General features: G+C 39.5%; 1 protein-coding gene across 3 annotated transcripts in view; it reads left to right on the forward strand.

Annotated features, from left to right (window-relative positions):
• uggt1 (UDP-glucose glycoprotein glucosyltransferase 1) overlaps positions 1-15,706 on the forward strand; it is a 34,709-nt gene that overhangs the window by 10,623 nt on the left and 8,380 nt on the right. For 2 of the 3 annotated variants that reach the window (XM_037747245.1, XM_037747247.1), the window contains exons 12-29: positions 1,896-1,987; positions 2,453-2,603; positions 3,884-4,003; positions 4,104-4,189; positions 4,628-4,763; positions 4,930-5,061; positions 5,889-6,053; positions 7,873-7,993; positions 9,323-9,421; positions 9,637-9,660; positions 10,209-10,303; positions 11,071-11,277; positions 11,414-11,545; positions 12,623-12,753; positions 12,867-12,962; positions 13,259-13,361; positions 13,475-13,554; positions 14,431-14,620. In XM_037747245.1, the coding sequence (XP_037603173.1) occupies positions 1,896-1,987; positions 2,453-2,603; positions 3,884-4,003; positions 4,104-4,189; positions 4,628-4,763; positions 4,930-5,061; positions 5,889-6,053; positions 7,873-7,993; positions 9,323-9,421; positions 9,637-9,660; positions 10,209-10,303; positions 11,071-11,277; positions 11,414-11,545; positions 12,623-12,753; positions 12,867-12,962; positions 13,259-13,361; positions 13,475-13,554; positions 14,431-14,620 (2,160 nt within the window). The remainder of the gene's footprint in view (positions 1-1,895; positions 1,988-2,452; positions 2,604-3,883; positions 4,004-4,103; positions 4,190-4,627; positions 4,764-4,929; positions 5,062-5,888; positions 6,054-7,872; positions 7,994-9,322; positions 9,422-9,636; positions 9,661-10,208; positions 10,304-11,070; positions 11,278-11,413; positions 11,546-12,622; positions 12,754-12,866; positions 12,963-13,258; positions 13,362-13,474; positions 13,555-14,430; positions 14,621-15,706) is intronic. The other variant, XM_037747246.1, reaches the window with a different exon arrangement.

Raw genomic sequence — 15,706 nt, forward strand, 5'->3', positions numbered from 1 at the left:
TAAATATTGAATTGAATTGAATAGATTGGCCCCATTGTCACCAATACCCGATTACATCGGGCCCCAATTCATCACTTCATTGATCAGCACTCCAATATATCGATTCAAAGTGAAAACATCAATACATATCATCATATTTTAAGATATGACCTTATTTTTAAATTCTCAACTGATAAAAAAAAACATTTTTACTTAAACATGATAAATGTGACACTTTATAGTGACCAAGAGGTCTATTTTTTATCATTTTTTATTAAAAAGAATAGATTGTTTTTCATTTAAATGTCTGGAAGAGCCCAGTAATTAAATTGTCAAATCATAATTTAGTTGCTTTTTGTGAGTTGTTATAAATGTAACCGATTGTGTTAAATGGGCATATACTGTTGTATCATATCGATCGCAGGCCCCTAAATTTAATCAAATCAAAATTGTATCATGGCAGACTTTGTGATATCAGCAAATATTGCATCGTTGTCCAATGAATCAATATAATATTGTATCGCACCCCTAATCGGTATTGGTGCATCCCTATTTTTAATAGGAAAACAATGGAGCTCTGTGACGCAGTTCTATAAATTGTTGTTCTTTTTCCTTTTCTTGGAATTATTTGACAGTGACACAAATCGAGATGAAATGGATGGAAATGTTAATTTGCATTTTCCTTCTGCTGATTTTCTGTAAATTTGTTTAAAATTTGCGCTACATTTCAAAGGAAATCTTGCCAGTGACTCATCCTCTTTCATTCATCTGTCTTGTCTTCATCCAGCATGCTGCTACTCTTCCCTTCCTGCTGAACTTGTTGTCCAGCAGTCAGGGATAATTCAGCTTGAGCTGTTTACCAATCTAATCCAATAAAAGAGAAAAATAAAAGAAAAACACTAGATAGCATTATTGCATACAGCCTCAACCACACCCCCTCCGCCTCTTAGCCGTCTTCAGGGAAATATCTCAAGATGAGAGCGGCCCTTCCTGTTTTCCTTTTGTTCCTCTCACCTTTTTATTAGGTGATAAATTGTAAACAACATCTGACTTGACGAGCATTCAGTTTCTGACAATGTGTTTGGCTTTGCCCTGCTAATGGAATCAGTAATCACTCCTTTTTCCTGTCAAATATTTTTTCACTCCTGCCTGCTGCCTCCTCAACCCTCCCCACCCCTCCCCAACCCTCCTCAAGCTGTGCTCACATTATCTTGGTGTGCAGACAGGAGTTTGGGTGGGTGGTGGGGGTGAGCAGCAAACGTCCTAATTACTGAATCTGTGATTCATTCGGCAGGCGCACGGAGTCCTGCAGCGAGAAATGATTATTGATTGAAGTAGTTTGGACACATGCACTTGCACGCAGACGTTTCTCTCTCTCACTCACACACACACACACACACACACACACACACACACACACACACACACACAGACACACTCACACTGTTTAAGTGGGATGAACAATATTTGTGTTAATCATGTCTCGTTGTAATTGCGGTGTCTGGAGTATGAATAATCGGATGTCTTTGTCTTTCTGTAATGAGATTTGACTGCGCCAGAACGACTTTGAGCGCTCCCTTTGCATGTGCAGGCACACAAACACTCACACAGATTCCCACGACCGTGCACACAGCCTTTCTCTAATAATTAGATTTGTTTAGTGCGGGGTTTGATTGCTCTAAACAGACTGACTTTAAACAGAGCTGTCAGTGCTTGTTTGGAGCTGTAGGCGTTCCTTGTTACGGCTTTGTGTTGACTGTTGCTTCTAGTTTTACAATATAATTGACTCGGCGATGGCTGGCTTTGACGTTACCTGCTGCACGGTGCGGCGATCTGCTCAGCTGGAGTTGATCAGGGAGTTTTATGGTTTGATGTGAACAGGACGTTTAGTCATGTTGACGTTTCTGTCTCTGTAGTTTTTCAAAGGGACTCTGGGCCTGCAGCCCGGCGATTCAGCCCTGTTCATCAACGGGCTGCATATAGATCTGGACACACAAGACATCTTCAGGTACACACAAACACACACACACACACACACACACACAGTCATATATTAATATGCAGTATATTATCAAACAGTTTAGCAGCTGTGTAACATCTCTTTTGATCTATTTCCAACTTAAACACATTTGCATTTCATTAACTTATTTTCAGCTTATGAAATCAAACATTTATATTCAGTCTAGGGCTGTCAATCAATTAAAATATTTAATCGCAAATTAATCACACCTTTTGTTTTACCATTTTCTGACATTTTATAGACCAAACAACTAATCAATTAATAGAAAAAATAATCAACAGATTAATCTACAATGAAAATAATCGTTAGTTGCAGCCCTACGTAGGTGTACATCTCTTGCACACATAGTCAGATGTCAGCAGTCATGTTGGTACTTCATGTTCATATTCAGCCCTACATAAACACACACACACCTCCTATAGATGACCACACTCTGACTTGTGTCTCCTGCAGTGTGTTTGAGGTGCTGCGCAGTGAGGCGAGGGTGATGGAGGGTCTGCGCTCGCTGCACATCGACACGCCCTACATCCACGACATCCTGAAGCTCAACGTCCAGCCCTCCGACTCTGACTACGCTGTCGACATCCGCAACCCCGCCATCAGCGTAAGAAATCACACAATCAAAATCCTCTCCAACAAACATTTGCACGCTTAATTAAGCACTGATGCTGGGAACAAAAAATACACACACGCAGTTGTGTTTTACTGTTCTTGTTCCCACATGTCCTGGAAAACCTGTAGGTGTTGGAATTTTAGCTATGAAAATGGAGATTGCCCAAAATGTCCTTGGGAAAAAATAGATTGCTCCTGGAAAGATTTTTATTGTGCAACAAAACTACAATCAGGGTTCTATCTGAGCAAATTTAGAGCCATTTCAAGCCCTCCAAGTGTATGTCTAATTTATGCTGGAAGCTCAAATATGAGCTCTGGTTAGTGATGAATAGTCTGAATCGTTTACTTTTTGTGAGTTTCAGATTGATTGAAATAATTATCTGATAAATAGATTAGTCGATTGACGTTTTTACGTTACCTGAAGGCCACCGTAGTTCTCCGCTTCAGGCTTGTGAACCTGCGGTAACATGAGCCGCAGAGTGCAAAACCGTGGTACCGCCAACCGCCGTCTGACTTCCGTTGCTCCTACAGTAGTGTTATTATGGTAAGGATGGCCTCTGAGTGAGGTGAACAACGTTACCACGGTTTTGCACTCGGCGGCTCACATTACCGCAGTCTTAGAAAGGGAGGAGTGAGCAGAGGAGTACTCAGTTGGTTGCAATCTGCAACTACACCACTAGATGCCGCCAAATCCTACACACTGTACCTTTTAAAGTAAATTAAAAGTACCAAAGTGTTAGCGTCAAAATATACTTAAAGTACCAAATGTAAAATTATTCATTATGCAGAATGACCCAAGTACAATATTTGCCTCTAAATTGTAGTGGAGTAGAAGTATGAAGTAATAGAACATGGAAATACTCTGGTACCTCAAAATTGTAATTAAGTACTTTACTTCAGTAAACATACTTAGTTACTTTCCACCACTGGATAATCCTCTTATTGTTCAAGTAATTCATGAGGTAAAATTACCAAATATTCCCTAGATCCAGTCTGTAAACTGAACACCTTTGTGTTTTAGGCTCTTGGTTGGACAAAAACAAGTAATTTGAAGACATCAAATTGGGCTTTTCGGAACTTGTGCTGGATATTTTTACTATTTTCTAACATTAAATAGACTAAACAATAAATCACTTAATTGGAAAGAAAAAGAAAATAATTGTTTTTCAGCCACCAGCTGTAAAATGTAATTTCTCATTGGCACTGATCTGCTGTTGGGCTCAAGCTGCTCCTTTCAAACATTTCCTCTTCAATTTATTTTTCCTTTTTTAGTGGATTAACAACTTGGAGACGGACCACAGGTACAGCTCGTGGCCTTACAACGTGCAGGAGCTGCTCAGACCGACCTTCCCCGGAGTCATCCGGCAGATCCGCAAGAACTTCCACAATCTGGTTCGTCCATAACTGATTAATCGACCCCCTTGTGAATCCACATGGATCGGAATCCTTGTGAAAAAATACCAACGTGTCTGTGTGTGTGTGTTTGATGCAGGTGATAATTCTGGACCCAATTCAGGAGAACGCTGCGGAGCTGCTGAGTGTTGCAGAGATGTTTTACGCTAATAACATCCCACTCAGGTTTGTTGGTGTCATCAGGGATGTGGTGCACTGTAAACTCGCCAGAACCCGTCAGGAGACATGCATATTTTAGTTGCTTTTAAAAAAGTTTTCTTTACATATTGGACGTTATATTTTTTTTGTAAGTTTTACTTTCATCAGTATAAGGATATCCAGGAAAACACTGTTTTTATTGCTTCACAGTTGCTACAAAAATAAAAAATAAAAACGCTGCAGAGTAGTTGCAGTCCTTTGGGACGTGTTGTTAAAATCCATTTTAATTTAGAAGTTTTGTCAGGCAGTTTTGGGGAGACCTTTTGATACTTCTCTGCATGTTGCGTCTTGGGATGATCAGTTTGTCTGAATACTGATGAAGCAGACAGCGTGCACTCTGCATTTTAACTGTCCAATCAACACACCAGAGTCTTTTTTCGAAACTTTGTTTGGCGTGTGTTTCAGGATAGGGCTGGTGTTCGTGGTGTCGGATGAAGATGACATAGACGGGATGCAGGATGCGGGCGTGGCGCTGGTCCGAGCCTACAACTACATCAGCGACGAGGTGGACAGTCAGAGCGCATTTGAGGCTGTCATCTCGGTGAGTTCACAGACTAATTAAAACACCTATTATCTTAATAAGAACATAAAGTTTGACACCAGTGACTCTAAAATTGGTAAAGTTGTGTTAATTTTGTCTCCCTATAACAACAATTTTCTGCATCCTCGCCTTTTCCTTCCCTTCCTATTTTCTCATTTCCTTCTAGATGTTCAACCGGGTGGCTATCGCGGGAAAGTTGAGTGTTGGGGACGTGGTGAAAGTGCTGGAGAAGAGGTTCCCTTATGTGGAGGTCAGCAGCGTCCTGGGAGCCGACTCCAACTACGACAGCAACAGGAAGGTGAGAGCGGCTGAATGTGATGTTACTCTGCTGAACGTGATGTTACCGTAATATTATTTTTGTTTATATATTATGGTTAACGTCCCAGTGTAACTTAAGTTGGAGCGTCTTTGGCTCCTGTACTGTTACGTATTTCACAGTGAAATGGAATATTTGAATGTTGTACAGTTACAAGGGCGATTTAAATGAAATCCTTTGCATTTGATTGAATTGATCGAAAGACGGCCGGATGATGACGCAAAACGACCAGCGGACTTTTTCCGGCGGGTGAACGTGAGGCTCTGGGCACCGACAATCTGCATGTACTGCCGTGCTGCAGTGATACAGAGAGACGGTTGAAAATTGGTTTCCCTTGAACGAGTTTGACCTCAGCCACATTGTTTTGGAAATGAGAACAAAGTTTTTGACCATTAATATCCACATGGGAAAAATACACTTATTTTCTTTCTTGTCAAGAGTTAGATGAAAAGTTTAACGAGTGGTATCGATATTCTCCCTTAATTCTACGCAAGAAAGGGAAATACATATCCAATGTCAAACTGTTCCTTTTAAAATGAGAGAAGTAGGTAGTTAAACCAACAAGTAGACACATTTTTTGATTACAGGCAATAGTAAACAAGCAAGTTTTAAGTTTAGTTGGACGACAGCGCCTAAGATCATGTGGGAGGTTATCTGACTATGTGTAGTGTTTTGAGCTGCAGACACATGTCAGATAAGTGCTCTTAAAGGTTTGGAAATATGATTTGGTCCTAATACAGTAAGTGATTTGTAGACAAGTAATAGTATTTTGAAATAAAAGTAACACCTCTTTGTGTCTCCTCTTTCAGGAAGGGCGGGGGTACTATCAGCAGACGGGCGTGGGCCCGCTGCCTGTGGTCATGTACAACGGCATTCCTTACCAGCGTGAACAGCTGGACCCGGACGAGCTGGAGACGGTCACCATGCAGAAGATCCTGGAGACAACCTCCTTGTTCCAGAGAGCCGTTTACCTGGTCAGTTAGAGCGCACACATACACCCATTGCTTACTCATTATCATGTCACGATTTAACACTATTGTTAAAGTTTCATGAAAAATAATCGTGCATTTGATAACTATGATTATATTCACCTTCAGTGCAAAATCAATTTTCATTGCAGTTGAGTCAAAATCAAAAAATAACTGTTTCCAAACTATATGGAAGTATACAAGACTCTAAGAAGCACTCTACAAACTACATTAAACAAAAATGGGAGAAAGAGTCAGACTCACAAATAACAGAGGAGGACTGGACAGAAATATGTGAGACTCAGGCTACTACTACAAACTCGGGATCCTGGAGGGAGTTTGGATGGAAGAACGTAGTGCGATTTTTCATTACTCCTAAATTAACAGCACTGCAAACAGACACGCAGAGCCGGGGCTTTTGTTGGAGGCAATGTGGAACCTCAATGGCTGATCATTTCCATATTTTTTGGGCTTGCCCTAAAATACAGCCATATTGGCAAGAGGTGGCAACTGAGATCCATAAAATAATTGGAATAAAGTTAAAATACTCATTCATTACACTATACTTGGGAAAAATGCCAGAAATTGTTTCTCACAAAGATAAATATTTAATAAAGACTCTCTTGGCAAGTAGTAAGAAAGCCATAACGCGAAAGTGGTTGCAGACTGATCCTCCAACATTAGAACAATGGCGGGGTATTGTAAATCAAGTGTATTGTAATGAAAGACTCACATTTATTTTGAGGCTGGAATTGGAAAAAAGTATTGAGTACTGGGAAAAATGGATTGTGTATTCACACCGTTGATTGAAGTGTGACATTTTATATTAAGATGTATTTACAAAAATGTACTGTGATTTGATATTGTAACACCCATGATGACCTCATGTTCTTTGTTTCTCAAATAAAAAAAAGAGTTTAAAAAAAAAAAAAAAATCAAAAAATAACTGACTGCATGAGTGCCTGTGCAGAGACAGTACACCTTATTGATGAGTTGTAAATTTGCTTTGCTTAAATGCTGCAATGTGTTGAGTTCTTTCCACATACTCCAGATGAGCTCTTATCTACATACAGTAGATAATAATGTAGATTTTCCTCTTAATTCTATCAACAAACCGGAGATATTTTCTGATTTTAACAACAAAAATAAGTTTAATCTTGTGATAAAAGACAAAGTGGAACAAATTACATATTCACTGATATTTAGCTGAGAGTGATAATACCAGAGTGTATTTATTTGTGCTGTTATGCTAATTCGTTTTTTAATTTGCTGCAAAATGTAGTTTAATTGAAAGGAAAAGTTAAATGAGTAGAGAAGCTCCAGATGATTTTTTTTTAGGAAGAGAGTTTATTTTTACAAGTACACTGTCTTGGATTGTAGTGAGTACTACTTTTTCTGCAAAGCTAGATCTTTGTGAGCGCGCCATCTGCCATGCTTTCCTATTTTAATGTCGTCCCAGCACTCCGAGGAGCCAAATGTTTGAATTGTTTTTTGTTTGTAATGTCTTAAAACACAGTGCTGTTTAATTTAGTTGCTATACCAGTTCTAGTGGTGAACACGGTGTTCGTCATCACTGTTGTTTTCTCCCTTTTTAATGTTTAATCCAAACTTGTTGGAGAAAAACTTTTCAGTCGATACACAAGCAGCAGTAACCGAAACGCTATTAAATCTAAAGATTGCTGCCTTAACTGTGTCTATGAGGATGAAAAGCATGCAGACAAAAACCTCCTGCGTCACGTTTGGGTCTGTATTGATTGATCAGTGAAGAACGTCCTCTCTGAATTCTTCCTTTAACATCCTGAATCTGTGCTCGTGTGGCTCGCAGGGGGAGCTGGCAACAGATCACGACGTCGTGGACTACATCATGAACCAGCCCAACGTTGTTCCTCGCATCAACCCCAGAGTGCTGTCCACCAGCAGAACATACCTGGATCTGTCTGATACCAGTGAGTACACATATGTACAATAATGTTGTAATGTTGTACAATAATGTACAGCTGTTATTTAAATAAAATATTATATATCCCTAAATTTCCTTCGGGATCAATAAAGTATCTATCTATCTATTTTGATCTCATGGTCCGATATTGAAGCCTTGCATCTTTTAAGACGTGACACTAGACCAGAAACTGGCAAGCTGATGGACCATTATGGACCATCTCAAACATTTATGCAACATGGCCAATGAGCTTTTTGGATTTTTGTTAATAGTGTTCTAATGTTTAATAGACATATTAGACTATTTTCATCTGGACCTCCACCCAAAACCTCCTTTCTTTTTAAACTATGCAAAATGACTAGGGCTGTCAAAGTTAACGCAAATTCGTTTTAACACCACTAATTTCTTTAACGCATTAATGCAACTTGCGATTTCTACGTTGTTACGGGCTCAGTATTAAGCTAGAGTGAAGATACTGGTATCATATGAAACTAAAACACCTAAGGAAACAATTGGTAGCCATGTCATACTAGCTTGTCGTGAAGGAGGTTAAATAACGCTCCAAACTTGCACTAAATTTTGGCGAGGAAAAACTGTCATGGCCATTTTCAAACGGGTCCCTTGACCTCTGACCTCAAGATACGTGAATGAAAATGGGTTCTATGGGTACCCACGAGTCTCCCCTTTACAGACATGCCCACTTTATGATAATCACATGCAGTTTGGGGCAAGTCATAGTCAAGTCAGCACACTGACACACTGACAGCTGCTGTTGCCTGTTGGGCTGCAGTTTTCCATGTTATGATTTGAGCATTTCTTTTATGCTAAATGCCGTTTCTGGACAATATTTGTCATTGTTTTGTGTTATTAACTGATTTCCAATAATAAATATATACATACATTTGCATAAAGCAGTATATTTGTCCACTCTCATGTTGAGAAGAGTATTAAATACTTGACAAATCTCCCTTTAAGGTACATTTTGAACAGATAAAGAATGTGAGATTAATTTGCGATTAATCGTGATTAAATAATTGAATTGCCCTAAAAATGACCCCATGATATTTCATGGTTTGTATTTTGTAGATAACTTTCTCATTATTTTTAAATCATGGACACTTCAGACCAACTTTATATTCACCTAGGCCTCTTCCATTATATATGCAATATTGCCTTTTGCAATTCTGACTTATAAGCCCGGTTTTGACTGCAGGAATACAGATAGTAGCTTTACGTTCCAAGTAAATTCCCAGGTATGCATCTTGAAAGTATATATAATATTTAGCACATTTGCTACGTGAGCTACAGTTAACTCCATTTTCTTCTCTTCTTGCAGACAACTTCTTTGTAGACGATTACGCTCGCTTCTCAACGCTCGACACCAAAGAGAAGAGCACCGCCGTGGCCAACAGCCTGAACTACATGACTAAGAAAGGTGAGTGTGTGCAGGGCCGTCTCATATGATAGCTGGTCGTATAAGAAACACAAACTGTGAATGGAAGACAATGCTTGTTTAGTATTTGTTGTTGTTTCTAGTGAAGATAATTTAGTCACCTTCAAGCCTAAAGTCTCTCTGTGTATTCTCCTTCTGTCCTCTCCTCCTCCTCCTCTTCCTCCTCTTCATGTAATTTAAAAATGTCCCTGCATCAGGGATGACCACCACCAACAGGCATGGTAATCACCCTTTTCCTCCGCATTTTTCCCTCTCCTCCTACTCACTTGCTCTTTTTTTCTGTTTTCTGTGAACTACATTGCTGGCATCGTTTAGATGTGTTTGTGAATTCACCACCACTCCTCCATCTGTGTTGCATTTCTCAGAGGAAACAAATTACTAATTACGCATGTGATGTTTGTTATTATTAAGGTCTGAAATATAAGTACTAATAAAAATGTGTTTACATAACTGCTCACTTAGGTCTAACATTTTTTCCATCTTAAGGAGAGCATGTGTCATGTATTGTAGCTGCATGGAGATGGTAAAAGTTTGATTTAGTGTTTGGAAATGACAAAAAGTAGATAACACCAAGAATATATTTACTTATTCATGTTTTTTTCTTGCAGCCCAGTATGCTACCCACATAGATTTTTTGCCGAATTTACCAAACTTTATTTTCACTGAAAACAATATGGCTCGCATTCTTTTGCCTCATAAGTTCGCCATGTGTTGCATCGCCCCATTAACTTCTTCTGACAGTCTCTGTTTCTTCCTTTGTGGTTGTCAGATGACGGCTACATCCGTCCTGTGACCTTCTGGGTGGTCGGAGACTTTGACGAGCCCTCGGGACGTCAGCTGCTTTATGATGCCATCAGACACATGGTACAAAATCCTTTTATAACATCTCTTTCAGCTGGGCTTTGATTCAGTGTTGTATGGTAACACAATTCACCTACCATCACCTCTAAAGCTCACTAATTATTAGGGCTGTCAATCGATTAAAATATTTAATCACATGATTGTCCATAATTAATGTTACGTTATTTAGCCTCCTTTGGGACAAGCTAGTATGACATGGTTGGTACCAATGGATTCCTTAGGTTTTCATATGACGCCAGTATCTTCACTCTAATTGCCAGTTGCGTTAATGCCTTAAAGAAATTAGTGGGGTTAAAACAAATTTGCGTTAACGTGTTATTATCGCATAAACTTTGACAGCCCTACTAATTACTGTATGTAATGTATTTGTTGTTTAGTCTGTACAAAAACTGGAAAAGTAAAAATATCAAGTTATGGTTTCTGGAATCTCCAACCTCACTGTGACAACGAGACTCCTGCTCATAATGTTACCGCAGTTTCACAAGCGTGTGAAGGTATGGAAGTCACATAGAAATGGAGGAGTAAGCGGAGGGGGTACTCAGTTGGTTGCAATCTGCAACCACACCACTAGATGCCACCAAAACCTACACACTGTCCCTTTAATTAATCCTTGATGAAGGAAAAATACTCTCTTTAATATTGTGGTATTGATTTTAACCACATCTCCTAGCCCGACTTTGTGCCATTATTCTTTCATTTTATGTGTTTGAAAAGATCAGCTGTTTTGTTATTGACGAATCCTTCATTAACATTCACTTGCTCCATAACAGAAAACCAGCAACAACGTCCGACTGGGGATGATCAACAACCCATCGGCCGCTCCGTCCACCGAGTCGAGCCGCGTGGCCAGAGCAGTCTGGGCCGCCATGCAGACGCAATCTGCCAACAACGCCAAGAACTTCATCACCAAGTTGGCTAAAGAAGAGACCGCCGCGGCCCTGGGGAAGGGAGCCGACATCGGGGAGTTCGCTGTCGGGGTGAGTGGGGGGGTCGGACAGCTTCACATATCTATACAGGATCATGATTCATAATGTTTCCTTCTGTTGTTGAGACATTTTGCTCTTAATTTTCTCTTTTATCAGCTGCCTACAAGTTTTTCTGTTTTGCCTTCAGGGTATGGATGTGTCATTGTTCAAGGATGCATACGATGGTCCCAATTTTGACTTCCTGCTCTCCCACGCTGCCTACTGCCGAGACGTGCTCAAACTGAAGAAAGGACAGAAAGCCGTTATCAGCAACGGAAGAGTGAGTCACTGTCTTGTTTCTTATTCTTTAACATCTTCCACACCACATAGATCCATTTTTGTCTTTTTTCAGGGGGCTACAGAAGGTCTTTAGGGGCAGATAGCAGGTCAACAGTAGATGTCACATAGAAGTGGTGTACATCATTCGAAAGCTGAGAACCCCAAGATTAATTTGAGATGCAGCTCAGCACTGTGTGTCAAATTGTTCTAGTCATATATAAGACATTTTTAAAAATTAATGAATTCATTAATTCAAATAATGTTTGAAAGTGTATAAGGGTTTAGAACATTATGATAGAAGTATATGATGACCATCCCCATGATCTATTATGTCTCACAAGTTGTTGTATCAATTTTTGGGGTGATATCATTTGTTACACAGATTTGGTGCTGAATTTTTACCACTTGAGAATTGATAAAAATGATCAATAATCCCTCCAAAACACCCCATTAACACACCAAGACCTTGAGGAACACCATAGAAAAAGCCATGCTGGGATTTGGAATCAAAATCCTTTTGACATTTGGAGATTTCTGAAAGAATTGCACTTTTCGGCGATAAGATGGCGAGCACTTCCAGCACTCTGGAAACTGCTCAGAAACCCCCTAATTGTCAGTCTGCCTAGGAAAGCCATCCATCCTCTGAATGCTCTAGGTCTCTAGTTTGTGGCTGTAAAGCTTCACGAGGCTGTGATTATCCTAGAGGTCACTACAGGTAATTTTATACAGTGAGGTGAAGTTTAAAAAAATGGTGTCACTTCAATGAAATGGCTACTATGGGGACTAACATCATCACACATGAATACAGTTGGACTCATTGGATCCACAAGAGTCTCAGCCTAGGGACCCCAGTATGCAGAAATATTCAAATACATCATTCTAGAATAGGTGAAATTAACACATTTGTACTGCATGCAAAAAAAACTGCATGGTTTTGACCCCAAACTGCATGTGATTATCATAAAGCGGGCATGTCTGTAAAGGGGAGACTCGTGGGTACCCATAGAACCCATTTTCATTCACATATCAGTACAGTTGCAGTAGCAATTCAATCACTACTTTTGTTTCTTATTTACAGATCATAGGTCCGCTGGAGGAAGAGGAGGTATTTAACCAGGATGACTTCCTGCTTTTGGAGAGCATCATCCTGAAAACATCTGGAGAGCGAATCAAAAGCAAAGTCCAACAGTTTGGGATCGAAGAGGACAGGTAGTTTTATTTCCCCATCATTGCATCTGTAGATTTTCACAAGGTTAAATCTTGAGTAAGGTTTTTTAGATTCTGTTGAGTTTTTGTGAAACTGAATGCGGGATTTCTCTCAGGGCCAGCGACCTCGTGATGAAGGTGGATGCTCAGCTCTCCTCTCAGCCCAAAGGAGAGGCCCGGGTAGAATATGACTTTGCGGATGACCGCTACAGGTAAAGTTGTAATACATGCGCATATTTTATACAAGCAGGGCTCCTTCATTCCCTGCAGGGAGACCTTGTGTAGCTATCCTCCAGGTTCATATGATTTCTTTCAAAGGGACCATCAAATACTGTATCCAAAGTTTTTAAATTCTGCCATTTGTACCTTCAAATTTATTGTAAATCCAGAATAAATTGCTGAAATCACTGCGTCCTCTGCAGCCAGAAACATCCTTGAAAATGTGAAGTTTGTGTTTACTTCACTTCATTAACATTTCATTGATTTGCTGATTTTTTTTTTTTGGCAGTGCTGTGAAGATTCGCCCGAAGGAAGGAGACGTGTACTTTGATGTTGTTGCCGTGGTGGATCCTGTAACCAGGGACGCACAGAAACTAGCTCCTCTACTGTTGGTGGGTTCAATATCGTCCCTCGCTGGACCTGTTGATTTATTTGAACTTATTTTGCCCCTGTTTTACATGTTGTTTCTTAGCTGTCTTAATTGTCTTCTTGAACATCTCTGTAGGTTTTGAAGCAGCTGGTAAACGTCAACTTACGGGTCTTCATGAACTGCCAATCCAAACTGTCAGAAATGCCTCTCAAGAGGTGAGAAGTGAAAACTGTTTCTGAACCTCAAATCCTATAGTTATATCAGTATCCGTATGTGACCAACGCCACCACGTCTTTCTGCTTTATCTGGCTATAAGTTTACTATTCACCCTCCCAATGTGCTTATTTTATGTTTTTACTTTAAACCAGGCACTGAATCCTTAAAATATCATAATACTGTATAGCTCTGTGCCACTGTTAGGACTTCAATTACAATCTAAGTTCAATCATACTACAGATCTTAAAAGGGATCATTTTTTGAAGTGGGGCTACAGTAGATGACGATAATACACTGACTATGGATAAATACCTCATGCAAACCCTCTTCAAAACATTATATTTTAGAAATATAATTGACAGTGCACACTCTCTAGCTTACATGTTTTTTTACTGACTTAAAGGGACATAATTAGAAGCTCTTTTTGCATTATTCACATTTTTCCATTCACTCTCTATTACCAGAAGCATTTTCTGAGATGTCAGTGTCACATGAAGACCTTGTTTGCATTAAAACTGTGGTTATTAGTGCCCTCTTGCAGGAGGAAACGTGGATGTGTAGGGGCATAAAATCGGTTTGAAAACCAGTTTCACAAAGTTTTATCCAGAGTTTGCTCAGTTGTTGAATTCAAAATACTTTTAAAAAAATTGGCTTTGCAAATGTTTTATCAGGAAGGAAAATGCACACAACATGTTTTTAGACCTCAAGGATACACACAATGTGTTTTTCTGAGTAACACTGTAAACATAACTTTTGTTTGTTTACAAGAAAACTCCACACGGCACCTTTAACTTACTTAACATTTTAAGCCAGTCTGTTTATGGTATTATTATTATTTATGGCATGATGACTCCTCCACTTGTGTTTTCTTCCAGTTTTTACCGTCATGTGTTGGAGCCGGAGGTGGCGTTTCAGGCCGACGGCAGTTTCTCTCCCGGCCCCCTGGCCAAGTTCCTGGACATGCCTCAGTCTCCTCTCTTCACCCTGAACATCAACACTCCCGAGAGCTGGATGGTGGAGTCGGTGCAAACCCGGTACGACCTGGACAACATCTACCTGGAGGAGGTAAAGCAATAAGCCTGTCTGGGTTCGATCACGATCTGTTGTTGTGAAATATTTAAAAGTCTTTCTCCCAGTAAACTCTGAAGTCTCTAAAGTGTAAAGTTATCACCCCACTCTATCCTGCTGCTGCTGCTCTCTGAATGGATGTTTTAATACGGGTCTACTGGGTTGTGTTTTAATGTGTGTCATCAGTCAGCGTTAAACACTTCCTGTCCCCTTTAGACTCAAACTAAACTGATATTGTACTACTTAGTTTTGGGTCTCACTTGACTGGATTTATTTGTCTAAGGGACTGTACAAAGAAAACTCTTTTATGTTCCTGTTTTATTTCAGCTTTCCTTTACAATATAGTAAAGCGTTGCATCAAAAAAAGATAACTTTAACCTGCGCCATGGTTCATATGCAGAGAACAACAGTTGTGTGTCTCTATCAGGGTTTTATTAATGTGTGCATTAAGATATTAAGGTTTAAATTGTGGTAAATAAAAAATACTTTTCCTGCAGTATATTACTGAGTTCTTCTGCTAAATTCGGCACCATGTCTCCCTCAGTAGAACAACGATTTAATAAACAGCAGATAGAAAAATGTGTAAACTGCTGTTAAGATAGATGAGCTTTATCTGGGAGACATTGCGTTTATTCACTTTACATGGAGCTAAAAATGTTAAATAATGTTCGCCGAATGAGTTTGTGTTTGTTTATGAGTCGTAAGAAATCATAAATAATCTTTTAGAAGGAGTAGATGTTTACCTGAAAGCTCGACTCCGTTAGATTTAACAATATGTTAATGGAGGTTTTGCTCCGACAGTAGGAAACAGTTGAAGACTTTATTTGCCTCATCAGTTATTTAAAATGAAAATTAGCACTTTTTGCTATTCACTTATTTCATCTGATAATATCGTCATGTTTTATAAAGCAGATCTCTGAATTAATGAAATCACATGTTATAAAAAACTGCAAGGACGTGCTGACCGGTGGTGTTTTGGGATGTCAAACAGTAACAGTTACACATCTTACTTTAGTTTATTTAAGTCAGTTCACAGACGAGCTGTTACAGTTAAATATCAGCCGAAATGAAACGTCTTACTTT

The sequence above is a fragment of the Sebastes umbrosus genome, chromosome 16 (genome assembly GCF_015220745.1).
Source record: "Sebastes umbrosus isolate fSebUmb1 chromosome 16, fSebUmb1.pri, whole genome shotgun sequence".
Classification (NCBI taxonomy): Eukaryota; Metazoa; Chordata; class Actinopteri; order Perciformes; family Sebastidae; genus Sebastes; species Sebastes umbrosus.